The sequence below is a fragment of the Dipodomys ordii genome, unplaced genomic scaffold (assembly GCF_000151885.1).
Source record: "Dipodomys ordii isolate 6190 unplaced genomic scaffold, Dord_2.0 Scaffold184, whole genome shotgun sequence".
Taxonomy (NCBI): Eukaryota; Metazoa; Chordata; class Mammalia; order Rodentia; family Heteromyidae; genus Dipodomys; species Dipodomys ordii.
Window position 1 is genome coordinate 1,073,666 of NW_012267400.1, and position 22,504 is coordinate 1,096,169.

A 22,504-nucleotide genomic window follows, 5' to 3' on the forward strand; every position below is an offset into this window, starting at 1 on the left:
CAACACCGGCGACTTTTTTTTAAACAAAACTTTATTGGTAATAGTTCTCAAATATGTTTACAACAGCACACGGTTCGGGAGGAAGCCTCGTCCTTCGCAGCCCGCACCCGGGCGGCCGGCCCCGCGCTCCTCCGGGGCTGGAGAGGGGGTGGGAAGGGGCAGATTCGGGGCTCCCCGGCAGCCCCCCCACTTTGCTCGTAAAAGAGAGAAAAGCAGCACAGATGCCCTGGCCTGGGGCGGGGGAGGACGGCTGACAGCGAGGCGGAGCCGGGCGCGCGGGCCGCCGGGCGGTCAGCGCGGGCCGCTGTCCCGCCAGCCGGGCCTCGAGCCCCGGGCGGAGGCCGCGGCCCGCGGGCCGCGCTGTCCCAGCTGAGCGGAGGGGAGGCTGGGAATGAAAATCCGGCTGAGAATAAAATGGAGGTCGGGGGTGTCTGCTGCTGGGCGGGGCCGGGGGGCGCCCTGGGCTTAGGGCTCCCCGTATCTTTAGTTGGGGGGAGGGGAGAAGAAACTTGTCTTTGGCAGGGCCGGGGCAGCTGCTTTGGCTCCCGATAGCTGGAGGGTGGAGGAAGCTGTGGAGCGGGGGTCCACACGGCCGGGGGGCGGGGGGACGCACCCCGGTGCGCTCGCAGAGGACCCCCCTGGGAGCAGGGGTGGGGGCGCTGTAGCTTGGGGCCGGCTGGAACCCCACTTCCTGCTTTTGCAGCCTGGGGGGCGGGCCGGGGCGGGGCGGGGCGGGAGGAGGGAGGAGGCACTGTAGAACTTAATAGATTTTAATTTTTTCCTTTTCCTTTCAATTCTAGCCAGCAGCCCACTGAACACGGTCCTCAAGTCTTTCCTCCCGCAGGACTGCTGGGAAGGGAAGGTTGGCTTTCCAGTCTATCCGTTCATCCTTGTGCTGGGTGGGGGTGGGGGTGGGGGCCGGAGGAAAGTTGGGGTCCCCTCTCCTCATCCTGCCCTCGGACACACCAGCAAGGCGAGGGGGTCTACTGGGGCTGAGAAACTCATGTGGAACTGGCAGAAGTGGGCTGGGGAGGGGGAGGGGCAGGGAGGCCAAGGGAAGGGGGTGCAGCTGGTGTTTCCATCCATCTGAATGACCCCCGTGCTCCCCCAACCCTGAAGGGCCAGGTGGGGGGAGTGAAGTTAGATGCAAGGAACTCTGGGGGCTTCTGGCTGTTCAATCCAATCCTCCCACCCCCCCACCAAAGAAAAAAAAAGAAAGAAAAAGAGAACCCCTGGGGGTACAGGCACACCCCTAAAACTCAGAAAACTCCTTGCCACACTTCTCATTGATGGAGATCCGGATCTCTTCCTCCTCATAGTCGTCGAAGTTACTCGTGTCCCCAGCGCCTTTGAACTTTGGTATGAAGGGGGCTTCTACCTGGAGAGGGACCAGAAGACGGGCGGGGGCTCAGAGAGCTGGCAGCATCACACAAAGTGAAAATGGCCGCCGGCCTGGGCGCGGCCTTGGGGCACGGACACGGCGGATGGCCAGGTAACCCCAGGGCTGCTCTGCCTGGGGCGCGGGGGGCCCACCTTCCTCTGGTAGATGGCGATCCAGTCAGTGGTGGCGAACCACTTGTGGTTCTTGATGTCGTTGACCCCGTTCTTGAGGTTCCCGAAGCGCTTGGTGAGGTCCACCTGCAGCAGGTTGCGCAGCAGGTCCTTCAGGTCTGAGCTGAAGTGGGACGGGAACCGCACCTGGAGGGGCACAGACACATGGGGTGCTGGACCCCCCGCTCCGGGGACAGGCCTGTGCGCAGCCCCGCGCGCCCACGGCTCGCGCCGCTCAACCTGGCGACTCAGGAGGCGGAGATGTGAGGGTCACGGTTCAAAGCCAGCCCAGGCTGAAGAGTGCAGGGACAGCGCCCAGGCCCAGAGTTCAAGCCCCATGACCGACCAAAACAAAGAGGCTGAGACCCGAAGACCCCAGGAAGAAAGTTCACGACTCCCATCTGAATGAGTAAAATCAAACAAGGAAAGCTGGATAGGAGGCGAGGCTTGAGTGGTAGAGGGTCAGCCAGGCACGCGCAAGTCCCAGAGCGCAAAGGCCAGAACCCCAAACAAAACCACCACCACCAGAAAAAAAGTCTGGCCTGTTCTGGCTGGTGCTGGTGACTGGGCCAAGAATCCCAGCGACTTGGGAGATTTAGATTGGCGAGGATTGTACTCCAAAGGAATGTTCCAGAGCCCCCTCTTCCCAACCGGGCACAGGGCACGGTGATGTCACGGTGACATCATCCCCGTTTTGTGGGAAGGGGAACTGGCGGATGGTCCAGGAGCGTGGCAGGAAGTGAGACCCTGTCCTACAGATCAACGCGCCCGCGGAAGGCGCCTGTGGGGCCTTTCCTGTGGCTTTGGAGGTCCGGGGAGACAGTTGAGAACCAGTGCTGTTAGGCAGGTATTGAGTCTCAGCAAGGAGGAAAGCAAGGGTGGGGAGGGTGGCCGGGCCACCCAGGCATGGCGGGGGGGGGGGCAGCCTCAGGCTTGGACCTTCCATTCCTGGCTGCTTTTGAACACCCTTCCTCGCCTCCCCCCTCCCCGTCTCCCCAGCCTCTGCACAGCTCAGTTCTTCTGGAATCTGGGGTCCCAAGGCCTCGCACACAGCGTCCCCTGCCTGCAAGTCCTTGCTTGGCCTCCCGCGCTGTGTGGCCTTGGCCTCGGCCCTTCACCTCTCTGGGCCTGCGCACAGCAGCCACCCCAGTGGGGTGTGCAGCAGATAGCAAGGCGGGGGAGGGAGGAGGCTACAAAGCGGCCTCTGTGCTCATCCCCCCCCTGCTCTGCCTGGCGACAGCCCCCGCCCCCAGCAGTGCCCCGACTTCTTCCCACAAGCTCAAGATGAGGCTCAGAGGGGCGGGCCAACTTTGTTCCGAGTTTCAAGGCCAGTGGGGTGGTGGGGCCGGGGTGGGGGCGCATGCTGTGTGTGCGCGGGCATGTGCGTGTGTATGTGTGTGTGTGTGGGCGTGTGCACGTGCATGTGTGTATATGCATGTATGTGTGTGTATGTGTATATGTATGTGTATATATGTGTGTGTATGTGCATGTGTGTATGTATATGTGTGTGCATATATATGTGTGTATGTGTGTATACGTATGTGTGTATGTGTGCATGTGCATATGTGTATACGTATATGTGTGTGTATATGTGTGTGTGTACGTATATATGTGTGTATGTGTATGTATTGTGTGCATGTGTGTATGTGTATGTGTGTATATGTTTGTGTATGTGTGCATATGTGTATGTGTGTGTATATGTGTGTGTGTACGTATATATGTGTGTATGTGTGTATTGTGTGTATGTGTATGTGTGTGTATATGTTTGTGTATGTGTATGTGTGTATGTGCGTATATGTGTATGTATTGTGTGTATGTGTATGTGTGTGTGTGTGGGGGGAGGCCGGGCCAGCCTTGGCCTCCCTGCACCCCCTCCCTTGGGGTTGCCCCCTCCCCACCCTGTCCCTGGGGGGCAGCACCCCTCAGGCCTGGGCGAGGCCCGGGAAGGCTCTGCACTGAGCAGGGAATGGGACCCTGGCAGAGGACAGCCGGGCCGGCAGCCCTGCGGGAGCCACTTCAGGATGCTTCTGACTGCGGCTGGGGGGGGTGGGTGTGGGGGGTGCCCCCAGCCTCACCTTCCCAGAGACGATCTTCTCGTAGATCTGGATGGGCTGGTCAGCGAAGAAGGGTGGGTACCCCGCGGCCATTTCGTAGATGAGGACCCCGAGCGCCCACCAGTCCACCGCCTTGTTGTAGCCCTGGATGAGATGGGTGGCGGGTGACGGGGGAGGCATGGGCCTCGGGGGAGGGAGGGAGGGTGGGCAGGGGAAGGGGGGGGAGCGCCTACTTTACTCAGGATTATCTCCGGGGCCAAGTATTCGGGGGTCCCACACAAGGTCCAGGTACGGCCTTTCACACGCTTGGCAAAGCCGAAGTCTGTCACCTGTGGGCACAAGAAGGGGGGGGTGGCTGGGTGGGGCAGGGACCCCAGGGCGCCCCCCCTGCGGGGCTGGGCTGGGTGGGCACCTGAATGTAGCCCTGCTGGTCGATGAGGAGGTTCTCTGGCTTCAGGTCCCGGTAGATGAGGTCCAGCGAGTGCAGATACTCGAAGGTCAGGACGATCTGGGCCGCGTAGAAGCGGGCGTGGGGCTCGCTGTGGGGGGCAAGCGGGGGGAGGGGGTCAGGGGCAGCCACACTCCTTTGTGGCTAGGCAAGCAGGCTCACCTGGCCGCTTGCAGAGGCAGATTCTTCCAGCCTAGTTCCCAAGTGGATTCAAAGCCAGGGCACAGTGGTTCACACCTGTAGTCCCAGCAACTTGGGAGGCGAGGCTGGAGGATGACTTGGGCCTGGGTGTGTGAGGTCAGTTTGGGCAACACAGCAAGACCTGAGTACCTCATCTCAAAATAGAAAATGAAGCCAGGCAACGTGGGTCATGCATATAATCCCAGCTATGCAGGAAGCTGAGGCAGGAGGATCTCAGGATCAAAGCCAGCCTGGGGGTGGGGGGTGCCTTAGACCCTGTCTCAGGGCCAGGCGGCTCATGCCTGTCATTCAAGCCACTCAAAAGCGGAGACCCCAGGATTGAGGTTTGAAGCCAGCCTACGCAGAAAAGTCCTTGCGACTCTTTATCTCCAGTTAACAAACAAAAACAAAAAAGCAACTGAACTGGAGCCTTGGCTCAAGCAGAGTAAAATAGAGCAAAATAGCTCAGGGACAATCTCCAGGCCCAGAATACTGACAATACTGACACAAAACAGTCAACTACGCTAACAACAACCAAATCAAAACAAAGACTACAGAGGAGGGAAGGGAATATGGAAGATCACTGTCGATTATCATAGCTACCAAATAAAAAAATACTAGATGATTAGAGGCATGACTCAAGTGGTTGAGCACCTGCCCAGCAGGCTCACAGCTCTGAGTTGAAAGCCTACAACTGCTCAAATAAATGAATAATTCTTTGTTGTTGTTGGTCGTGGGCCTTGAACTCTGGGCCTGGGCGCTGTCCCTCAGCTCTTCAGCTCAAGGCAAGCGCTCTACCACTTGAGCTACAGTAAACTTCAGACTGATTTTTTTCCTGGGCCCAAAGTAGCACATCTTGAGTCCCATTTACTTGGGCAATGGAGGAGGGGAGATCAATCTTATCAGCTCAGGGAACTGAGATCAAAAAACAGTTGGGCTCCGGTAGCTCACGCCTGTCATCCTAGCTATTCAGGAGGCTGAGATCTGAGGATCAAGGTTCAAAGCCAGCCGAGGCAGGAAAGTCTTTTTTTTTGGTCAGTTGTGGGGCTTGAACTCTGGGCTTGGTTGCTGTCCCTCAGCTCTTCAGCTTAAGGTGAGCGCTCTACCGCTTGAGCCACAGCGCCACTTCTGGTTTTCTAGTGGTTTTATTGGAGATAAGGGTCTCACGGACTTTACTGCCCGGGCTGGCTTTGAACCGTGATCCCAGATCTCAGCCTCCTGAGTAGCCAGGATGACAGGTGTGAACTACCGCCAGGCCTTGAGACTCTTTATCTCCAATGAACTACTCAGAGAATGGGAAGTGGCGCTGTGGCTCAAGCAGTAGAGCGCTCGCCTTGAGCTGAAGAGCTGAGGGACAGCGCCAGGCCCAGAGTTCAGGCCCCACGACCACCACCACCACCAAGATCAAAAAACAAAAACACCAAAAAACCAATAGAAAGCATCCTGGGCATGGGGACACGTGCAGCGGCAGCGTGTGCTCGGGCCTGTGGTTGAGGTTCAGGCTGGTCCAGGCAACATCACAAGGCTCCATAGGAAAAATAAAGCAGCTGTGCACGGCGATTCAGCCCTGTGATCTCAGCTACTTGAGGCTGCGATCAGGAGAGTTGCAATATGAGGCCAAGGTCTCTCTGTCTCTCTCTTTGTCAGTCGTGAGGCTTGAACTCGGCCTGGGTGCTGTCCCTGTGCTGCTCTTCAGCTCAAGGTGAGGGCTACCACTTGAGCCATAGGGCCATTTCTGGTTTTCTGGTGGTTTATTGGAGATAAGAGTCTCACGGACTTTTCCTGTCTGGGCTGGCTTTGAACTGGGATCCTCAGCTCTCAGCCTGAGCCTATAGGATGACAGGCGTGAGCCACCAGTGCCCAAGTTTTCTTAAGACCTCATCTCAACCAGTGAAGTAGCTGAGCAGGGTGGTAGCTGTCTGTCACCGGGCTTCAGCAGGAACATAAGCAGGAGGCACGGGGTCCAGGCGCAGCCAGAGTAAAAAGCTCAAGACACAAGAAAAGGCTAGGGGAGGGGCAGGGGCTGGAGGCTCCCACCTGTCATCCCAGCTACTCAGGAGGCTGAGATCGGAGCATCGCAGGTTGATGTCGGTCGGGGCAGGAGAGTCTGTGAGACTCTCATCTCCAATAAATGACTCAGAAAAAGCTGTAAGTGGAGCTCCAGTGGTAGAGCACTAGCCTTAGGCACAAAGCAGCTCAGGGGCAGTGCCCAGGCCCTGAGTTCAAGCCCCAGGATGGGCAAAATAAAAAGGGAGGGGCCTGAGGGGGCGTGGCTCAGGTGAAATGCCACCATTCTCCTTCTATGCTGCTGGGGTTCTGCCCCCAGGCTCAGCCCCCCAAAGTCAATGCTTAGGGTACTGTCTTGATCTGCCTGCGTGGTTCTGGGGGTACCAGCGTGGCAGATTCCTCAGCACAGGGGTGAGTAAACCCTGGGGCCACGGCAGTGGGGTTTCTGGTGCCTCCCTGGTGGCCTGGCGGTGTAGGGGTGCAGGCCCAGCCGCTTACCTGAACCTGCCGATCCGCCGTAAGTGCGAGAACATCTCCCCGCCAGGCACATACTCCATGACCATGTACAAGTTCGTGTTGTCCTGCGGGACAGGGGATGGGAGGTGATGCCCGGGCCCCAGGCCCCAGGCCCCCTGAAGGCCTTAGAGGCTACAGGGCGGGTAGGCACCGCGTGGCCCACTCACTGTACGCAGAGGGTGGATGGGGTCCTGCTCAGAGGGGACCTGAGGAATTGGCAGGGGCCCGAGGAAGGCTCATGGGGTTACTGTCAGCTGCAAGCTGTGGCCATGGTAAAGCCACAGGATTTGTGGGGCCCCAAAGGAAAATACGCTGGGTGAGTTGGTGCACACCTGTAATCCCAGCACAGGGAGGGCTGGGGCAGGCTCAGCCAGAGTTTACGGGCCAGGCTGTAGGCTAACACCTTCATCTCAAACACAACGGGAAAAGCCGGGCGCAGAAGCCTCCCGCCTGTCATCCTAGCTACTTGGTGGGAGGCTGAGGTCTGAGGACCGTGGATCAAAGGCCAACCAGGGCAGGAAAGGCTGTGAGACTCTGATCTCCTATGAGCCACCAGAAAACCAGAAGTGGTGCTGTGGCTCAAGTGGTAGAGCACTCGCCTTGAGCTGAGGGACGGCGCCTAGGCCCAGAGTTCAAGACCAGTGATTGACCAAAAAAGAAGCCCAGCTAGCTCTCTCTCCTGCAGAGCTCGCTCGGGCCTGGCAGCAGATGGCACTGGAGGCCGCGGCCCCCACCTTGAAGGAGAACTCGAGCTTGACCAGGAATGGGAAGTTGACGGCTTGCAGTATCCGCTTCTCATTGAGGGTGTGCTCGATCTGTTTCAGCTTCACCACCTGGGGGGCACGGAGAGGAGGGGCCTGAGAGGGGCGCCCCCACTGGGGACACCAGATCGCGGCAGCCAGCGGCTGCTCCTCCCCCACCCCACGTGGCTGCGGAGGAGTGCGCGGGTCACCTTCCCACGCCCGCCAGCCCGTCATGGGCAGTCACTGAAGGCTTCCTGGAGGAAAGAGCAAAGGTGGAAAAGAGACAGGCCTACCCCACGGGCTTGTGGGTAGCCCACACCTTGTAATGCCAGCTACTCAGGGGGCTGAGATCTGAGGATCCACGGTCAAAGCCAGTCCTTGAGACTTATGAACCACCAAAAAAGCCAGCAGTGCAGGTGTGGCTCAAGTGGTAGAGCACTTGCCTTGAGCAAAAGCAGCTCAGAGGGCTGGGAAGGTGATTCAGTGGTAGAGCGCTTGCCTTGCAAGCCTGAGGCCCTGGGTTCACTTCCTCAGCACCACATAAGCAAAAAGAAAAAAGCCGGAAGTGGCGCTGTGGCTCAAGTGGTAGAGCGCTAGCCTTGAGCTGAAGAGCTGAGGGACAGTGAGGCCCTGGGTTCGATTCCTCAGCACCACATAAGCAGAGAAAGCCGGAAGTGGCGCTGTGGCTCAAGTGGTAGAGCGCTAGCCTTGAGCTGAAGAGCTGAGGGACAGCGCCCAGGCCCAGAGTTCAGGCCCCACAACCAGACCCCAAAAAAAAAAAAAAACTCCAGCTGAGGGACTGGGAAGGTGGCTCAGTGGTAGAGCACTTGCCTTGCATGCATGAGGCCCTGGGTTCGATTCCTCAGCACCACATAAGCAGAAAAAGCCAGAAGCACCCAGGCCCAGAGTTCAAGCCCCAGGACAGACACAAAACGAAACAAAACAAGTAGAGTGTCTGACCAAACAAATACAGGACTGGAGTCCAAAGCCCAGTATGGCCAAAATAAAAATAAAAGCTGGGTGTTGGTTCACTCTTGTAATCCTAGCTGCTCTGGAGGCTGTGGAAGGATTGAAATGTGAGGCTAACTTGGCTTGCAAAACCCACCTCAGGTAGCAAAAACTGGGCTGAAGCAGGGCTCAAGTAGAGTGTCAGCCCAAGCAAGTCAACGCCTTGAGTCCAAACCCCAGGACTACAAAAAAGTACATAAAAGGAAATTAAAACTATATGGCCTGTCAGGCATCAGTAGCTCATGCCTATGATCCTAGCTGCTCAGGAGGCTGAGAGCTGAGGATCGTGGTTTGAAGCCAGCCCAGGCAGGAAAGTCCATGAGATTTTCTTTTCTTTTTTTTTTTTTCTGGTTGGTCATGGGGCTTGAACTCTGGGCCTGGGCACTGTCCCTCAGCGCTTCAGCTCAAGGCGAGCGCTCTACCACTTGAGCCACAGCGCCACTTCCGGTTTTCTGGTGGTTCATTGGAGTGAAGAGTCTTTGAACTGTGATCCTCAAATCTCAGCCTCCTGAGTAGCTAGGATTATAGGTATGAGCCACTGGCGCTCTGGCTGGGTGAGATTCTTATCGCCAATGAACTACTCAGAAACAGCTGGAAGTGGTACTGTGGCTCTGGGTAGAGTGCTAGCCTTGAGCACGAAGAGGCTCATGAACAGTGCTCAGGCCTTGGGTTCAAGCCCCAGCACTGGCAAAATAAATAAATAAAAAATAAATCTATGGCTAAACTGAGTTTTTAAGGGCTGAGTGGAAACAGTGGCAGCACCTTGCTTAGCTTGTATTTATTTCTCAGCATCACAAAAAACAAACAAAGTTGGGTTCTGGCAGTTCATGCCTGTAACCCTAGCTACTCAAGGCTGAAATCAAGGCCTGAAGCAACCCAGCAAGGTAAATCTCTGAGACTCCATCTCCAATGATACAACAAAAAGCTGAGTTTGAGGCATGGATCAAGTGGTAGAGCACTGGTTAGGCGGGAGAAAGCTCAGGCCAGCGCAAGTTCTAGTATCGACTGTCAAAAAGGAAAAAAAAGAAAAAGAAAAGAATTTCATGTGTTTTTTGGGGGGAGGAGGGTACCATTTTGACACCTTGACGGGGTGCCTTGAAAAGCTGGAATCAGTTCTGTTGGGCTGAGGGGAGGTGTGTGTCAGTATTTGACCTCCAGCAACGCATGCATGCAAGCATGCTCAAGGGTGTGTTCGTATACACACAAAGAACTCCTCGTGACTTGTGTCACAATGACACCCAGGTGCTGTCAGATTTCAGAACTCTTTATGGAAAGAATGTCTATTCTAAACTGGGCGTCGGTGGCTCACACCTGTGATCCCAGCTACTCAGGAGGCTGAGATCTGAGGATTGTGGTTTGAAGACAGTCCAGGCAGGTCTTATCTCCAATCAACTACCAGAAAACCAGAAGTGGCGCTGTGGCTCAAGTGGTAGAGCGCTCGCCTTGAGCAAAAGAGCTCAGGGACAGCGCCTAGGCTCTGAGTTCAAGCCCCATGACTGATTAAAAAAAAAAAAAACAATGTCCCTTACAAACACAGCCTCCTCTTGGAAGCCTTCCAGCTACAGTCTGCCGCCCCCTCCCAATCCTGAGCGGTGGCTGCTGTGTGGTAGCCAGGGCCTCTGATCTGGCACCTTCTAGGGGCTTGGGCAATACAGGTGTTCCTTGGATGCATGGGTCTCCAGGAACCTCCTTGCAGGCTCTCACAGGTGCAAAAGTGCCAAAGGAGGAGGTGTGGGGCTGGGAAGGTGGCTCCGTGGTAGCGCGCTTGCCTCGCGTGCGGAGTCCTGGGTTGGATTCCTCAGCACCACATAAGCAGAAAAAGCTGGAAGTGGAGCTGTGGCTCAAGTGGTAGAGCGCTAGCATTGAGCAGGAAGCACAGGGCCAGTGCCAGGCCCTGAGTTCAAGTCCCAGGATCCCAGGACTGGCAAAAGAAAAAAAAAGGAGGTAGCCAAGCGCCGGTGGCTCACGCCTGTCATCCTAGCTACTCAGGAGGCCGAGATCTGAGGATCATGGTTCAAAGCCAGCCCGGGCAGTAAAGTCTGTGAGATTTTTTTTTTTTTGGGGTCTGGTCGTGGGGCCTGAACTCTGGGCCTGGGCGCTGTCCCTCAGCACTTCAGCTCAAGGCTAGCGCTCTACCACTTGAGCCACAGTGCCACTTCCAGCTTTTTTTCTTTTTGCTTATGTGGTGCTGGGGAATTGAACCCAAGGTCTCAGGCATGCAAGGCAAGCGCTCTACCACTGAGCCACCTTCCCAGCCCCTCCGTGAGATTCTTATCTTCAATAAAGCTAGAGAACTGGAAGTGGCACTGTGGCTCAAGCGGTAGAGCGCTTGCCTTGAGCTGAAGAGCTGAGGGACAGCGCCCAGGCCCAGTGTTTAAGCCCCACGACCTACAAAAAAAAAGAGGTGTTCCCTAGAAGGCCCCCTGCATCTTCCTGTGGACTGAGGGGTTGGGGACCCTTTGGATCTTGTATACCTGGGCAAGGACTCTGCCCAGAGCTGTATTGGCAGGCTCACGTTGCTTGCTTGCATGCCTTTTCATTTTCATTTTCTTTTTTTAGTACAGGTCCTAAGGCTTGAACTCAGGGCCTGGGCGATGTCTCTGAGCTTCTTTTCTCAAGACTAGCACTCTACCACTTGGGCCACAGCGCCACTTCCAGATTTATTGGCGATTAATTGGAGGTAAGAGTCTCACTGGGCTGGGAAGGTGGCTCAGTGGTAGAGCACTTGCCTCACATGCATGAGGCCCTGGGTTCGATTCCTCAGCACCACATAAGCAGAGAAAGCCAGAAGTGGCGCTGTGACTCAAATGGTAGAGCGCTAGCCTTGAGCTGAAGAGCTGAGGGACAGCGCCCAGGCCCTGAGCTCAGGCCCCACGACTGACAAAACAAAACAAAAAAAAGAGACTCATAGACTTTTCTGCCTAGGCTGGCTTTGAGCCGCAATCTTCCGATCTGTCTCCTGAGTAGCTGGGATTACAGGCATGAGCCAATGACACTCGGCTTTTTTTTTTTTCCTTCTCAAGACTAGTGCTCCATCACGTGAGCCACAGCTCCATTTCTGACTAGTCCTGGGGCTTGAGCTCAAGGACAATTCACTGTCCCTGGGCTTTTTCCACCGAAGGGTGGAGTGCTACTACTTGAGCCACAGCTCTGCTTCCCGCTTTCTTGTGATACTTAATTGAAGAGATTCTGTTCCTGCCTGGGTTGGCTTTGAACCGTGATCCTTACATCTCAGCCTCCTGAGTAGCTAGGATGACAGGAGTGAGCTGCCAGCACCGGGTTTAACTTTCTTTCTTAACAGACAAGACATGGATGTGATTGAACTAATTGTTTTTCCCCCTTCAATGCTGAGGACAGAGGCGGGGCCTGCTACAGGCCAGGAGCTGCACCCCCAATACCCAGCTCAGAGGACAGTCAGCCTAGGGCTGACTTTTCGATCTTTCTAGAACATGGGAGCCGAGTGGGCATGGCGGGCCCGGCTGGTGCTGGGGGCCCGGGCCGCTCACCTTCTGTTTGTCGAGGATCTTCATGGCGTAGTGGTTCCCGGTCTCTTTGTGCTTCACTAGCATCACCCGCCCGAACGAGCCTGTGCCCAGAGTCTTGATCCGGTCGAACTGATCCAAATGGGCTGTGTTCTGGGGAGGGAGAGGTGGGCTGGTCAGTCACTTCCGCCCCATGCCCGGGGATGTGGGGCCTGTCCGGTGCCACCAGCAGAGGGGGCTCTGGGCAGCGGGTGGAGACCCGGGCGCATTCCTCCAGGAGGGTGGCAGGGGACAGATCCGGCCCTGGCCTGGGGCCCGGGAGCTGCTGGCAGCTGCATGGGGGGGGGGGAGCATCGGTTGGAAGGGAGCTGGGGGGGGAGTTCCGGCTGCAGGGGGGGGGTCCAGGGAGTCATTCTGGACATGGGCGGAAGACATGGGATCAGGCCTAGGAGCCTACATGGGGTCCTTGATTTTCATTCATTCATTCATTCATCTTTTTGAGATGCTAAGCAACCCAGGCTGGCTGGGAACTGGTGACCCCCCTCCCACGGCCACTGCCTGTGGCTGTAGTTTTGGTTGTATGGCCAGGGTGCGGGGGGCCAGGAGGCACTCACCTGGGCGGGGTTTTCCCATTTTTTAAGGAAATCTTCTTTGGCTTTGGCTAAGAACTCTTTCACTGGAAAGCAAGAGAGAAGAGGAGAGGGTTGGGATGGGTGTGGCCCACCCCACCACGGGGGGGGGGCGGGGGGGCGCGGGAGACGGCGACCTTTTTCCACTTTGGTGTTGCGTTAGGGTGCAGCTGCCTGGACGCCGAGCCTGACCGTTACCCAGTGTCTTTGGGGGACCCTGGCTGAGCCTATCAGAAACTTGGGGGAGGGGTTCAGGGGCTGGGAGGGGGGGGGAGAGACAATCTTGACAGAGGGGCTGGGACCTGGGTATCTCTTTGTTAGGAGATGGGGGGGGGTCCCACTTCCTGGTCATCCAAAGCGGAGTCCCAGGAGACTTAGGGGTCACTCCCAGGGGACTGAGCGAGGCAGCCAGCCCACCCCCACCAGGCCCAGTTCTGAGCCACATTCCCGGGCCCAGCCCCAGGCCAGCCGGGGTATTTATAGCCTTAGATCTGGCAGCAGCTCCAGCCCCTTCTCTGGAGAGGCCCAGCCCAGGGTGGAGGCCGTGGGGCTCACGTGCCCTTGGGGGGGTTTGGGGGGGTCTCAGCTGTCACCGTGGCCCCCGGCGGGCCCCAGGCCTCTTCTCAGCTGGTCACTTGGGCCCTGATCCAGAGCTGGCCCCCATGCCCACCGCCCTGTGGCGCCACAGAAGCTCAAGGCCTCCGGCCCTGGGCCACCCTGGAAGCTTGGCTGGCAGACCCGGGGCTCCTGTCCTCCACTTTCATCTGCCTTGCAACCCAGGAAACTGAGGCAGGAAGTGCGTGCCAGGGGCCACGGGACCGATGGGCAGTGTGGCTGGGGGCTGAAATCCAAGCCTGGCCCTGACCCGCTGTGTGACCTTGAGCCAATCGCCTGGCCTCTCTGGGCCTCAGTGTTCCTTCTCTGTGCAGATGGACGGAGGGGCAGCCAAGGGCACCGGGGCTGGCAACGGGGCGCCGTGCCAGTGGAATGCCCGCTCAGCACTTCACTTGTAACTGTTAAAGGATTTTGCAGCGGAGCGGGTCACTCCTACATCGTATCCTGAGGCTGGCGGACGGAGGTTCGAAGTTGGCCTGGGCAGGAAAGTTCCTGAGGCTTTTATTTCCCGTTAACCAGCAAAAAGCTGAAGTGGAGCTGTGGCTTAAATGGTACAAAACCAGCCTGGCGCAAAAAAGCTGAGGGACGGCTCCCGACGCCCTCCCGGCTGAGCTGCGCGCAGCGCCTTTGCCACCTGCTTCCCAGGCACCTCATTTGCCTCTTTTTTTCTTGGGGGAGGCGGTGGTTAGATCGTGGGGCTTGAACTCAGGGCCTGGCACTGGCCCTGAGCTTCTGTGTTCAAGGCTAGTGCCCTACGACTCGGAGTCATAACTCCACTTCCCGTTTTGTGCTGGTGAACTGGAGATAAGCGTCTCACAGACTCGCCTGCCCAGGCTGGCTTGGAACCATGATCCAAAGATCTCAGCAGCCTTCTGAGTGGCTGGAATTACAGGTGTGTGCTACCAGTCCCTGGTAGTCATTTGTCTTTCTTTTTAATTTTTGTCCATCATGGGGCCTGAACTCTGGGCCTGGGCGCTGTCCCTCAGCTCTTCAGCTCAAGGCTAGCGCTCTACCACTTGAGCCACAGCGCCACTTCCAACTTTTTCTGCATATGTGGTGCTGAGGAATCGAACCCAGGGCCTCATGCCTGCAAGGCAAGCGCTCTATCACTGAGCCACCTGCCTGGCCCATTTGTCTTTTTGAGGTCTCACTGGGTTACCCAGGCTGGTCTTGAACAGGGCCGCAGTGGCTGGGACTACAGGTGTGTATTACCATGCCCAGCTGAGTGTGCCAATCTACTCTGTATTTCATTTCATTGGCTTGCGGTGTGGGGGATTGGCCCCTGGCCACTCTCCGGGGCCTGAGCGCTTGTCTTAACTGTAGCTGGTGGATTCTGCATCACGGACACGTCCTGCAGCTACTCCACAGTGTGGGCACTGCTCTGAGGCCCAGCCTTCTGGGCTGATTTTTTTGGTCAGTCATGAGTCTTGAACTCAGGGCCTGCGCGCTGTCTCTAGCTTTTTTGCTCAAGGCTAGTGCTCTGCCAGTTCGAGCCACAGCATTGCTTCTGGTTTTCTGGTGGTTCACTGGAGATATGAGTCTCTGGAAGTTTCCTGCCCAGGCTGGCTTTGAACTGCAATCCCCTGGTCTCGGTCTCCTGAGCATAGAATTATAGGGCTCCTGGCTTTATTTGTGGTGCCAGTCCTGGGGCTTGAAGAAATCTGGGCCTGAGGGCTGGGAAGGTGGCTCAGTAGTAGAGTGCTTGCCACACATGCCCTGGGTTCGATTCCTCAGTACCACATCCACAGAAAAAGCCAGATGTGGCGCTGTGGCTCAAGGGGTAGAGTGCTAGCCTTGAGCAAAAGAAGCTCAGGGACAGTCCCTAGGCCCTGAGCTCAAGATCCAGAACTGGAAAAAAAAAAAAGAAATCAGGGCCTGGAACTGTCAGTGTTTTTACTCAGAGCTGGTGCTCTACCATGTGAGCCGCAGTTCTACTTCCAGCTTTTGGCTGGTTAAAAAATCTCAGAGTTTCCTGCCTGACCTAGCTTTGAACCTGGATCCTTATACCTCAGCCTCCTGAGTAGCTACTGGCTCCAGGCTTTTTGTTTTTGTTGTTGTTGTCGGTTGTGGGGCTTGAGCTCTGGGCCTGGGCGCTGTCCCTCAGCTCTTCAGCGCAAGGCGAGTGCTCTACCGCTGAGCCACCTTCCCAGCCCTCCTTTCCTATTTTTTTTTTTTTGGGTCCAGTCGTGGGGCCTGAACTCTGAGCCTGGGCGCTGTCCATCAGCTCTTCAGCTCAAGGCTAGCGCTCTACCACTTGAGCCATAGCGCCACTTCTGGCTTTTTTCTTTTTGCTTATGTGGTGCTGAGGAATCGAGCCCAGGGCCTCAGGCATGCAAGGCAAGCGCTCTACCACTGAGCCAACTTCCCAGCCCTCCTTTCCTATTTTTGAGAGACCAGTTTTTGCTACGCAGCCCAGGCTGGCCTCGAACTCATCTGAAAGCCAGGATGGCAGGCAGCAGCACCGGCGCCGGCATGGCCAGACGCTTCGCCTCCGCGCGCAGGCTGGGCACCCCCACCGCCTCCCGGCCTGGCACTGCTTACACACCCAGTGGCCCGGCAGCCCATGAACCCCTCAGGCCCCCCCAGGTCCCGGCCCCCCCTTTTACCTGCCTGGCTGGCACCACACAGCTGCCTGCTCCCCCCCGTTCCCCGCCGTGCCTGGCCTGCATGGGACTAGAAGGGCAATGGCTGCAAAAGGGGGACCCGGCGTGGTGGGGGCAGAGGCCAGGCGGTGGCGGCTCCCCCGCCCCCCCCGTGGCCACATGACCGCGCTGAGCCTGAGGACCACACGGCTCCCACCCTTCCCCCAGGGGAGCATCCGTGACACCCGCTGTCTTGGAAGCTCCCCCCTGCTCTGGGGGCTCCCTTCCCACCCCCATAAGGGGCGGCAGAGAGAGGCCTGGCCCTGTGCCTCCATGCTGCGCTCCCCGGGGTGGCCCACGGCGGCTCTGGCCGGAGAGCGCGGGAAGGGCTGCGTGTGCCTCCCCAGCGTCACTGCCCACGGCTGGCACTCACCTCTCCTTCCTGTCCCTCGGGGCGTCAGAGGGGCGTGGGGGTGGGGTCTCTGAGGCCCAGTGGCCCCCTCCCCCGCTCCCCGGCTAGGGAGACTCAGGGTGCCTGTGGCCGTTTGGGCCCCCGGAGGGCGTGGCGGCGCAGGTAGAACAAGAGACGGAGGGCCAGGTGCGCCCAGAGCAGTAGCTGCAGCCAGCAGTGGAAGGTGAGGTCCGAGTCCCCCCCCTGGCGGCCTCCGGACCCCAGATCCATCCCAGGCAGCCTAGGCGCTCAGGAGCCCGGGCGTGGAGCGGGAAGCCTCCTGGGACAGCGCTGGTTGCCACGGAAGCATTTAAAGGCACCGGCTCCACCTGCTCCAGCTGGGAAGCTGGCTCAGCGCTCGCCCCGCATGCAGGAAGCCCTGGGTTCGATTCCTCAGCACCACATCCACAGCAAAAGCTGGACATGGTGCTGTGGCTCAAGGGGTAGAGTGCTAGCCTTGATCAAAAGAAGCTCAGGGACAGTGTCCAGGCCCTGAGTTCAAGACCCAGAACTGGGAAAAAAAAAAAAGAAAGAAAGAAAAGAACAAACGTAAACTGATAAAGGTATCTGGTCTACCTGCTCTACGCTGCCCCCCTTGGCTGGAGGTGGGGAGGAGAAGATCATGGGGGACAGAGTGGGCTCCCCTCTGGCCAGCCATCCTAGCTGCCCCAGGGCAGGGCCTGGCACTCAAGTACTTCCTCTTCGGGGCTCTAGCCTCCACGGGCATGGTTGGCTGTGTCCAAACGCCCAGCGCCGCGTCCCCAGGGCACCGGGGAAGGACTGGAGACCCAGGCTCAGGCACCAGCCAGAGACTTGCTGGGGAGGAGGGTAAAGCACCCCCAAAGCTCATTAACTATCTGGAGGAACAGCTGGAGAGAAAGGCTGGGGATGGGGGGCCAGTGAGGAGAACCACCCTGACCGCTCCCCTTCCCCGGAGCCCCGACCCCGCTCCTCCCCGCCCTGCACGGGCACATCTGGTCCTGGGCAGGGACCTGCGAAGGGGAGCGGAGGGGAGCCCGGCTCGGCTGTCCTTGGCCTCTGTCAAACCTTGCCCTGCGCGTGGCCCCAAGCTCGGCCCTGAAAGTCCAGACCGGAAATGAAGGAATGGCTCAACCCAGGCGGGGGCGGGGAGGCCTCCCGGACTATCTCCCCCGTCCTTTCTAGAACTCCAAAGAAGGGGAGAGGCAGGCGCGGCCTCCCTCGCCACGGGTGTCCCCCACCCCTGTCCACCAGAAGTGGCCTGGGCAGTCTGCTGCCCACTGTACCTGACACTTGGGTGCCACCGGCCTCCACCCGAGTCTGGAAACCCTAGACACCCCTAAGCTATCTGGGGCCCAGCAGGGGGCACTGGATTCCATCAAGGGGGGGATCTGACCGTGCCCGCCTTGGGGAGTCCCGCCCCCCCACAGCAGCCTTGGACCTCTGTCCCCCACAGCCTGGCCGAGACGGGGGTCCAGGGGCAGGCAGACCTAGCTTGCGGTGCCCAGTTTCTCCAGGGTTGTGTGGAACCCCTCTTCTGGGCCGGACCCCCTTCTAGCCTGACGGGGACCCAAACACTGGCGTGGATAGCGCCCCACTGTCAGCGGGCGGGGTGGGTCCCCAACACTGCCGGCCTACCTCTCCATCAGAGGCCCCGATCTTCATTCTGAGTTGAACCTCACCAGTGGCTGGGGCACCCCCCTGCCTCTGTGGGGACTGAGCCCCGACTGGGGGCCCCGGGCCACCCACCCCCTCCACTCACCCTTCCCAGACCTCCCAGCCCCAGGGGGGTCAGGAGAGAGAGGGCTCCCAGGGCCAGCGGAGGCCCACGGGCGCCTCCTCTCTACCTGCCCCCCCAAACCTTTTCTGCAGCCCCTCCCTGACTCCAGGGGCCGAGAGTGCCTGCGAAGTTGCTATAGCAACAGGGCTCAGCCTCACCATCGTAGGAGCTGGAAGCCATCACTCAGTCTTGCTCATAGGGCACCCGGACTACGGTGGCTGGCAAGGCTCAGAAGACCTGTGGCACCAGCCTGGCTGCCCAGCCCCGGAGCCCCGGCTGCAGGGGGAGCCAGGGAGTTCCAGGGAGGTGCAGCAGGGGGAGCAGGGGGAGGAGGGGACACCAAGAATAAAAACTCAACCTGCTGGCCAGTGGGTACAGGGGAACACCAGCCAGGACCCTCAAAACTTTGGATGGCCTGGCTGGGCGCAAGGCCCTCCCGGCTACCCGTACAACTGCCAGCCAGGGCTCGGCATGAGGTTTGACCCTCTGAAGCCTCTGTAGCAGGTTGGAGGGCAACAACAGTTCTCTCGCATCCAGCCCCCCCCCCCAGTGCCCAGATGGGCTGAGGACCTCACCCCGCTCTGCCTCTTCTCAGATGGGCCAGCTCCCAGGGGCGTCTTTAGCCAGTGCCAGCCAGGACCTGAGCCCCACTTGGCTGTCGGTCCGGGGAGTCTCCTGGGGCTGCTGGCTCCTCCCAATTGCTCCAGCCTGGCCAGAGCCAGGGGCTCCATCTCCACCCCACCCCACCCCAGAACTACTGTGCCCCCTCAGAGTCTTACTGTGGTCCTACAATGCCTCTGTCATTTTGGGGGAGCCCGGGAGTGCTGGGTGGGGGTGGGGGGACACTGGCAAGAACCCTGGCATGTGGGAGGTGAAAGGCAGGTGCCTGCCACAGGCTGGGTTGGCTACTGACGCCCCCCGCCCCTTTGCTCAGCCCTGGGGTATGAAAAGAGAGAGTTCTATCTTGTTCCATTCAATTTTTCTAGGAAGAGTCTATTTTACTCTGCACCAACAAGAATCTAACAGGCGTAGCAATCCCATGTTTCATTTACAATATTGCTTAAGACCTCTAAACCAAAATTCATCAAAATTCTGCCAGTGGCTCATGCCTGTCATCTTAGCTACTCAGGAGGCTGAGATCTGAGGATCACAGTTCAAAGCCAGCCCAGGCAGGAAATCATTGAGACTTCTGTGTGTGTGTGGGTGTGGGTGTGTGTTGGTCCTGGGGCTTGAACTCTGGGCCTGGATGCTATCATTGAGCTTTGGTGCTCAAGGCTAGTGCTCTACCACTCGAGCCACAGCTTTACTTTCGGTGTTTTTGTTAGTTAATTAGAGATAAAAGGTTCACTGGCTTTACTACCTGGGCTGGCTTTGAACAGCAACACTCAGATCTCAGCCTCCTGAGTAGCCAGGATTACAGGCATGAGCCACCAGTATTATCTCAATCAGCAAAAAGCCCAAAGTGGAGCTGTGGCTTGAGTGATAGAGTGAAAAAACCTTGAGGAAAAAGCCAAGCACGAGTTCAAGGACCTGAGTTCAAGTCCCAGTGCTGGCACAAGAAGAAAGAAAAATTTTAATTAATTTATGATTATTACTACAGACAGGTCTTGCTACTTACTGTGTAGCCTAGGCTGGATTCAAACTCTGGTTTTCTTTTCCTTAACTTTATTATTTTTTTTTTGTCTTTTCTTTTTTGGTACTGGGGTTTGAACCCAGGACGATGCACTTGCTAGGTAAGCACTTTGCCACTGATCTATATACCAGCACTGGCTTCAAACTCTAAAACCTCCTGTCTCAGACACCCCGGTGCTGGGATTACAGGTATGTATCACTGCCCAACTTTTTTTTTTGGGGGGGGGATCCATGGCTCAAGCCTAGAATAGTAGTCACTCAGGAGTCTGAGAGCTGAGAATCATGGCTGCAAGCCAGCCTGCAGGAAATTCCATGAGAATCTTATCTCCAATTTACTACCAAAAAGCTAGAAATGTTACTGTGGCTCAAAGTGGTAAGAGTACTAACCTTGAGCACAAAAAACAAAGTTTGCACAGTGTTCCAGGCCCTGAGTTCAAGCCCCAGGAGCAATACAAAAATAAAACAAAATAAAAATCCAAGCCAGGCACTGTGGCTCACACTGTAATCCTAGCTACTCAGGTGCCTGAGATCTGAGGATCACGGTTCACAGACAACCTGGGCAGGAAAGTCCATGAGACTCTTATCTCCAATGAACCATCAGAAAACCAGAAGTGGCGCTGTGGCTCAAGTGATAGAGTGTTGGCCTTGAGCTGAAGAGCTGAGGGACAGCGCCCAGGCCCAGAGTTCAAGACCCATAACCCACCAAAAAAAAAAAAAAAAAAAGGAAAAGAAAAGAAAGAAAGAAAAATTAGTCTGAGCTTGGAAATTTTAGGGTCCAGGAAGTTTGCTGGGGGATGGAGATGGATGTGAATCCTGCCTCTGAGATGTCACCTACGTCAAACTGAGTGGTTCATTTGGAATAGCCCCGTATGAAAATCATCAGAGCACATTTATCTACGGAGACCATTGAGCCTGGCCCCAGCCTTAAAGGCCCAATAAATAGTAGCACTATTTCATCTCCAGAGAATTAGCAGCTCCTTCCTTCCGGTGCCTCTGATCTCTTTCTTGGGATCTTTTTCTCCGTGCTGCTTTCCATCCCACCCCACCCCCACCCTTCTCCACCGCCATGTGTGTGATATGCCTAAAGGTTTTTCAAGACTATGTCATCTCCCCAACTTTCATCAGAGCCACTGCTAGACAGAGCTGCCTCACCTGCTGGGGGGCTGGGTTCCCCTGCCCCCCCCCACTTTCCCATTAGTCTCTCCAAGCTCAGCCCCGGGGCTGTTTTGGACTCAACCCACCTGCTCTTCTGTCATCAAGCGTTCAACTAAAGTCTGCGCGCCCCCCCCCCCCCCCCCCCTTCCCCCCCTCCCCCCCCCCCCCCCCCGGCCGCCCGCCCAACACACTTGAGGCCACTCTGCAACTTTTACAATTCTGCAGCTCGAATTCCACGTGGGAATAAAAGTTCTCTTTTTCTTTTTTCATTTATTATTTTTTCCTGATTTTTCTGGGAAAGGACATTCTGGGTTAAGTCTGAGATGCTGGCATTTGAGAACCAAGAACTGTTCATTAAAAAAAAAAAAAAAAAGCAAGGCTGGGCCCTTCTTCAGATCAGAGGACTTTGGAGGGTGGGGGGGCAGGATTGTCCCTCAGCTGGGACAACTTCAGAGCTCAAGGAATTAGGGAGGGGACACAGGCCATTTCTGAAGATCATTCCCAAGGCAGAATCATGTTCTGTCTCTGGCTGGGAAAGGCCAGCATGCTTGGGTGCGGGGGGTGGGGGGGGGCGCGGTGGGGCGGTTTACACATCGCCTGCTGGGTGAGCCCTGGGTAAATGTCAAAATCCATCTGTCCCCTGGTAAAGAGAATTACTATGTGCTACCTATTCCTCTTCTTACTGCCACCCCACCACGTGCATGCATGTGTGTGTGTGTGTGTGTGTGTGTGTGTGTGTGTGTGTGTGCACGCGTGCCTGCCAGTCCTGGGGCCTGAGCACTGCCCCTGAGCTTTTTCTGCTCAAGGCTGGTAATCTTCCACTTGAGCCACAACTCTACTTCCAGCTTTTTGCTGGGTAGTGGTAGAAAAGACTCTCCTATAGACTTTCTTGCCGGGGCTGGCTTTGAACCGCGATCCTCAGATCATAGCTTCCCGAGTAGCTTGGATTACAGGCAGAAGCCACTGGCACAAGTCCTCATTCTGATCATCTTAGTCACAGCCCAACCAACCTATCTATTCCCACTCTGCCCTCACCCAGGGGGGCCAGGAGTGGGTGCAAAAACCCTCAGGACTGGGTGAACGACAGCTCAGTGAGCTAAGGGGCAACCAGCTATGGAGGAGCCCTCCCTGGAACCCAGAGCTCCCCACAGGGCAGGAGATGGGAGGGGGGACTGTGCCACTGCCCCCACCCTAAACCAAGATAGAGCCCCCAGTGAATACCCAGCTGCACTCCACAGTCTGCTACCCCAGCCCGGGCAGAGACAGGCACACAGACAAGGGGAGAACTAACGGAGACACGGAGTGACAGAATGAGGGGCAGCGGGGCCCAGCGAGCGCCAGTCCCCCATGCCAAGTGACACCCCAAGGGAAAGGCAGTGCTGGAAGTGCTCTGGGGTCTGCTGGGGGGGCGGGGCGGAGTAGGTGCACAGGGGAAGGGCAGGAGGAAGATGGGGGGGAGCTAAATGGGGGAGGGGTGTGGTCCCCACCGGCCCGTGTCTGCCTGGAGGAGACAGAACTCCCCCACCCCCCTGCAAGCACCTTAGAATGGAAGGCGCTTGGGGCAGCGGCAGAGACGGGAGAGGCGGGGGTGAGGATCTGGGGAGAGGGTCCGGGAGAGGGGCGGCGGCGGTGACAGGCCCCCCGCGGGCCCCGCGGCGGGCGCTCCGAGCCCGGGCTCTCGGTGACAGCTGG

The 22,504-nt window shown here is 57.4% G+C and overlaps 2 protein-coding genes across 2 annotated transcripts in view; both read right to left on the minus strand.

Moving 5' to 3' along the window:
• The window catches only part of Samd1 (sterile alpha motif domain containing 1), a 4,407-nt gene extending 3,402 nt beyond the window's left edge, over positions 1-1,005 (minus strand). Inside the window, exon 1 of the mRNA XM_013034199.1 lies at positions 967-1,005. Coding sequence (XP_012889653.1) covers positions 967-1,005 — 39 coding nt within the window. The remainder of the gene's footprint in view (positions 1-966) is intronic.
• On the minus strand, positions 723-18,328 carry Prkaca (protein kinase, cAMP-dependent, catalytic, alpha). The gene is made up of 10 exons (XM_013034250.1): positions 18,184-18,328; positions 12,604-12,665; positions 12,014-12,142; positions 7,491-7,589; positions 6,739-6,821; positions 4,018-4,144; positions 3,839-3,934; positions 3,627-3,749; positions 1,534-1,698; positions 723-1,378 (listed from the first exon to the last, which is right to left on the minus strand). The coding sequence occupies exons 1-10, from the start codon at positions 18,203-18,205 to the stop codon at positions 1,253-1,255; spliced, it is 1,032 nt and encodes a 343-aa protein (XP_012889704.1). The 5' UTR covers positions 18,206-18,328; the 3' UTR covers positions 723-1,252.
• Between the last annotated feature and the right edge of the window lie 4,176 nt (positions 18,329-22,504).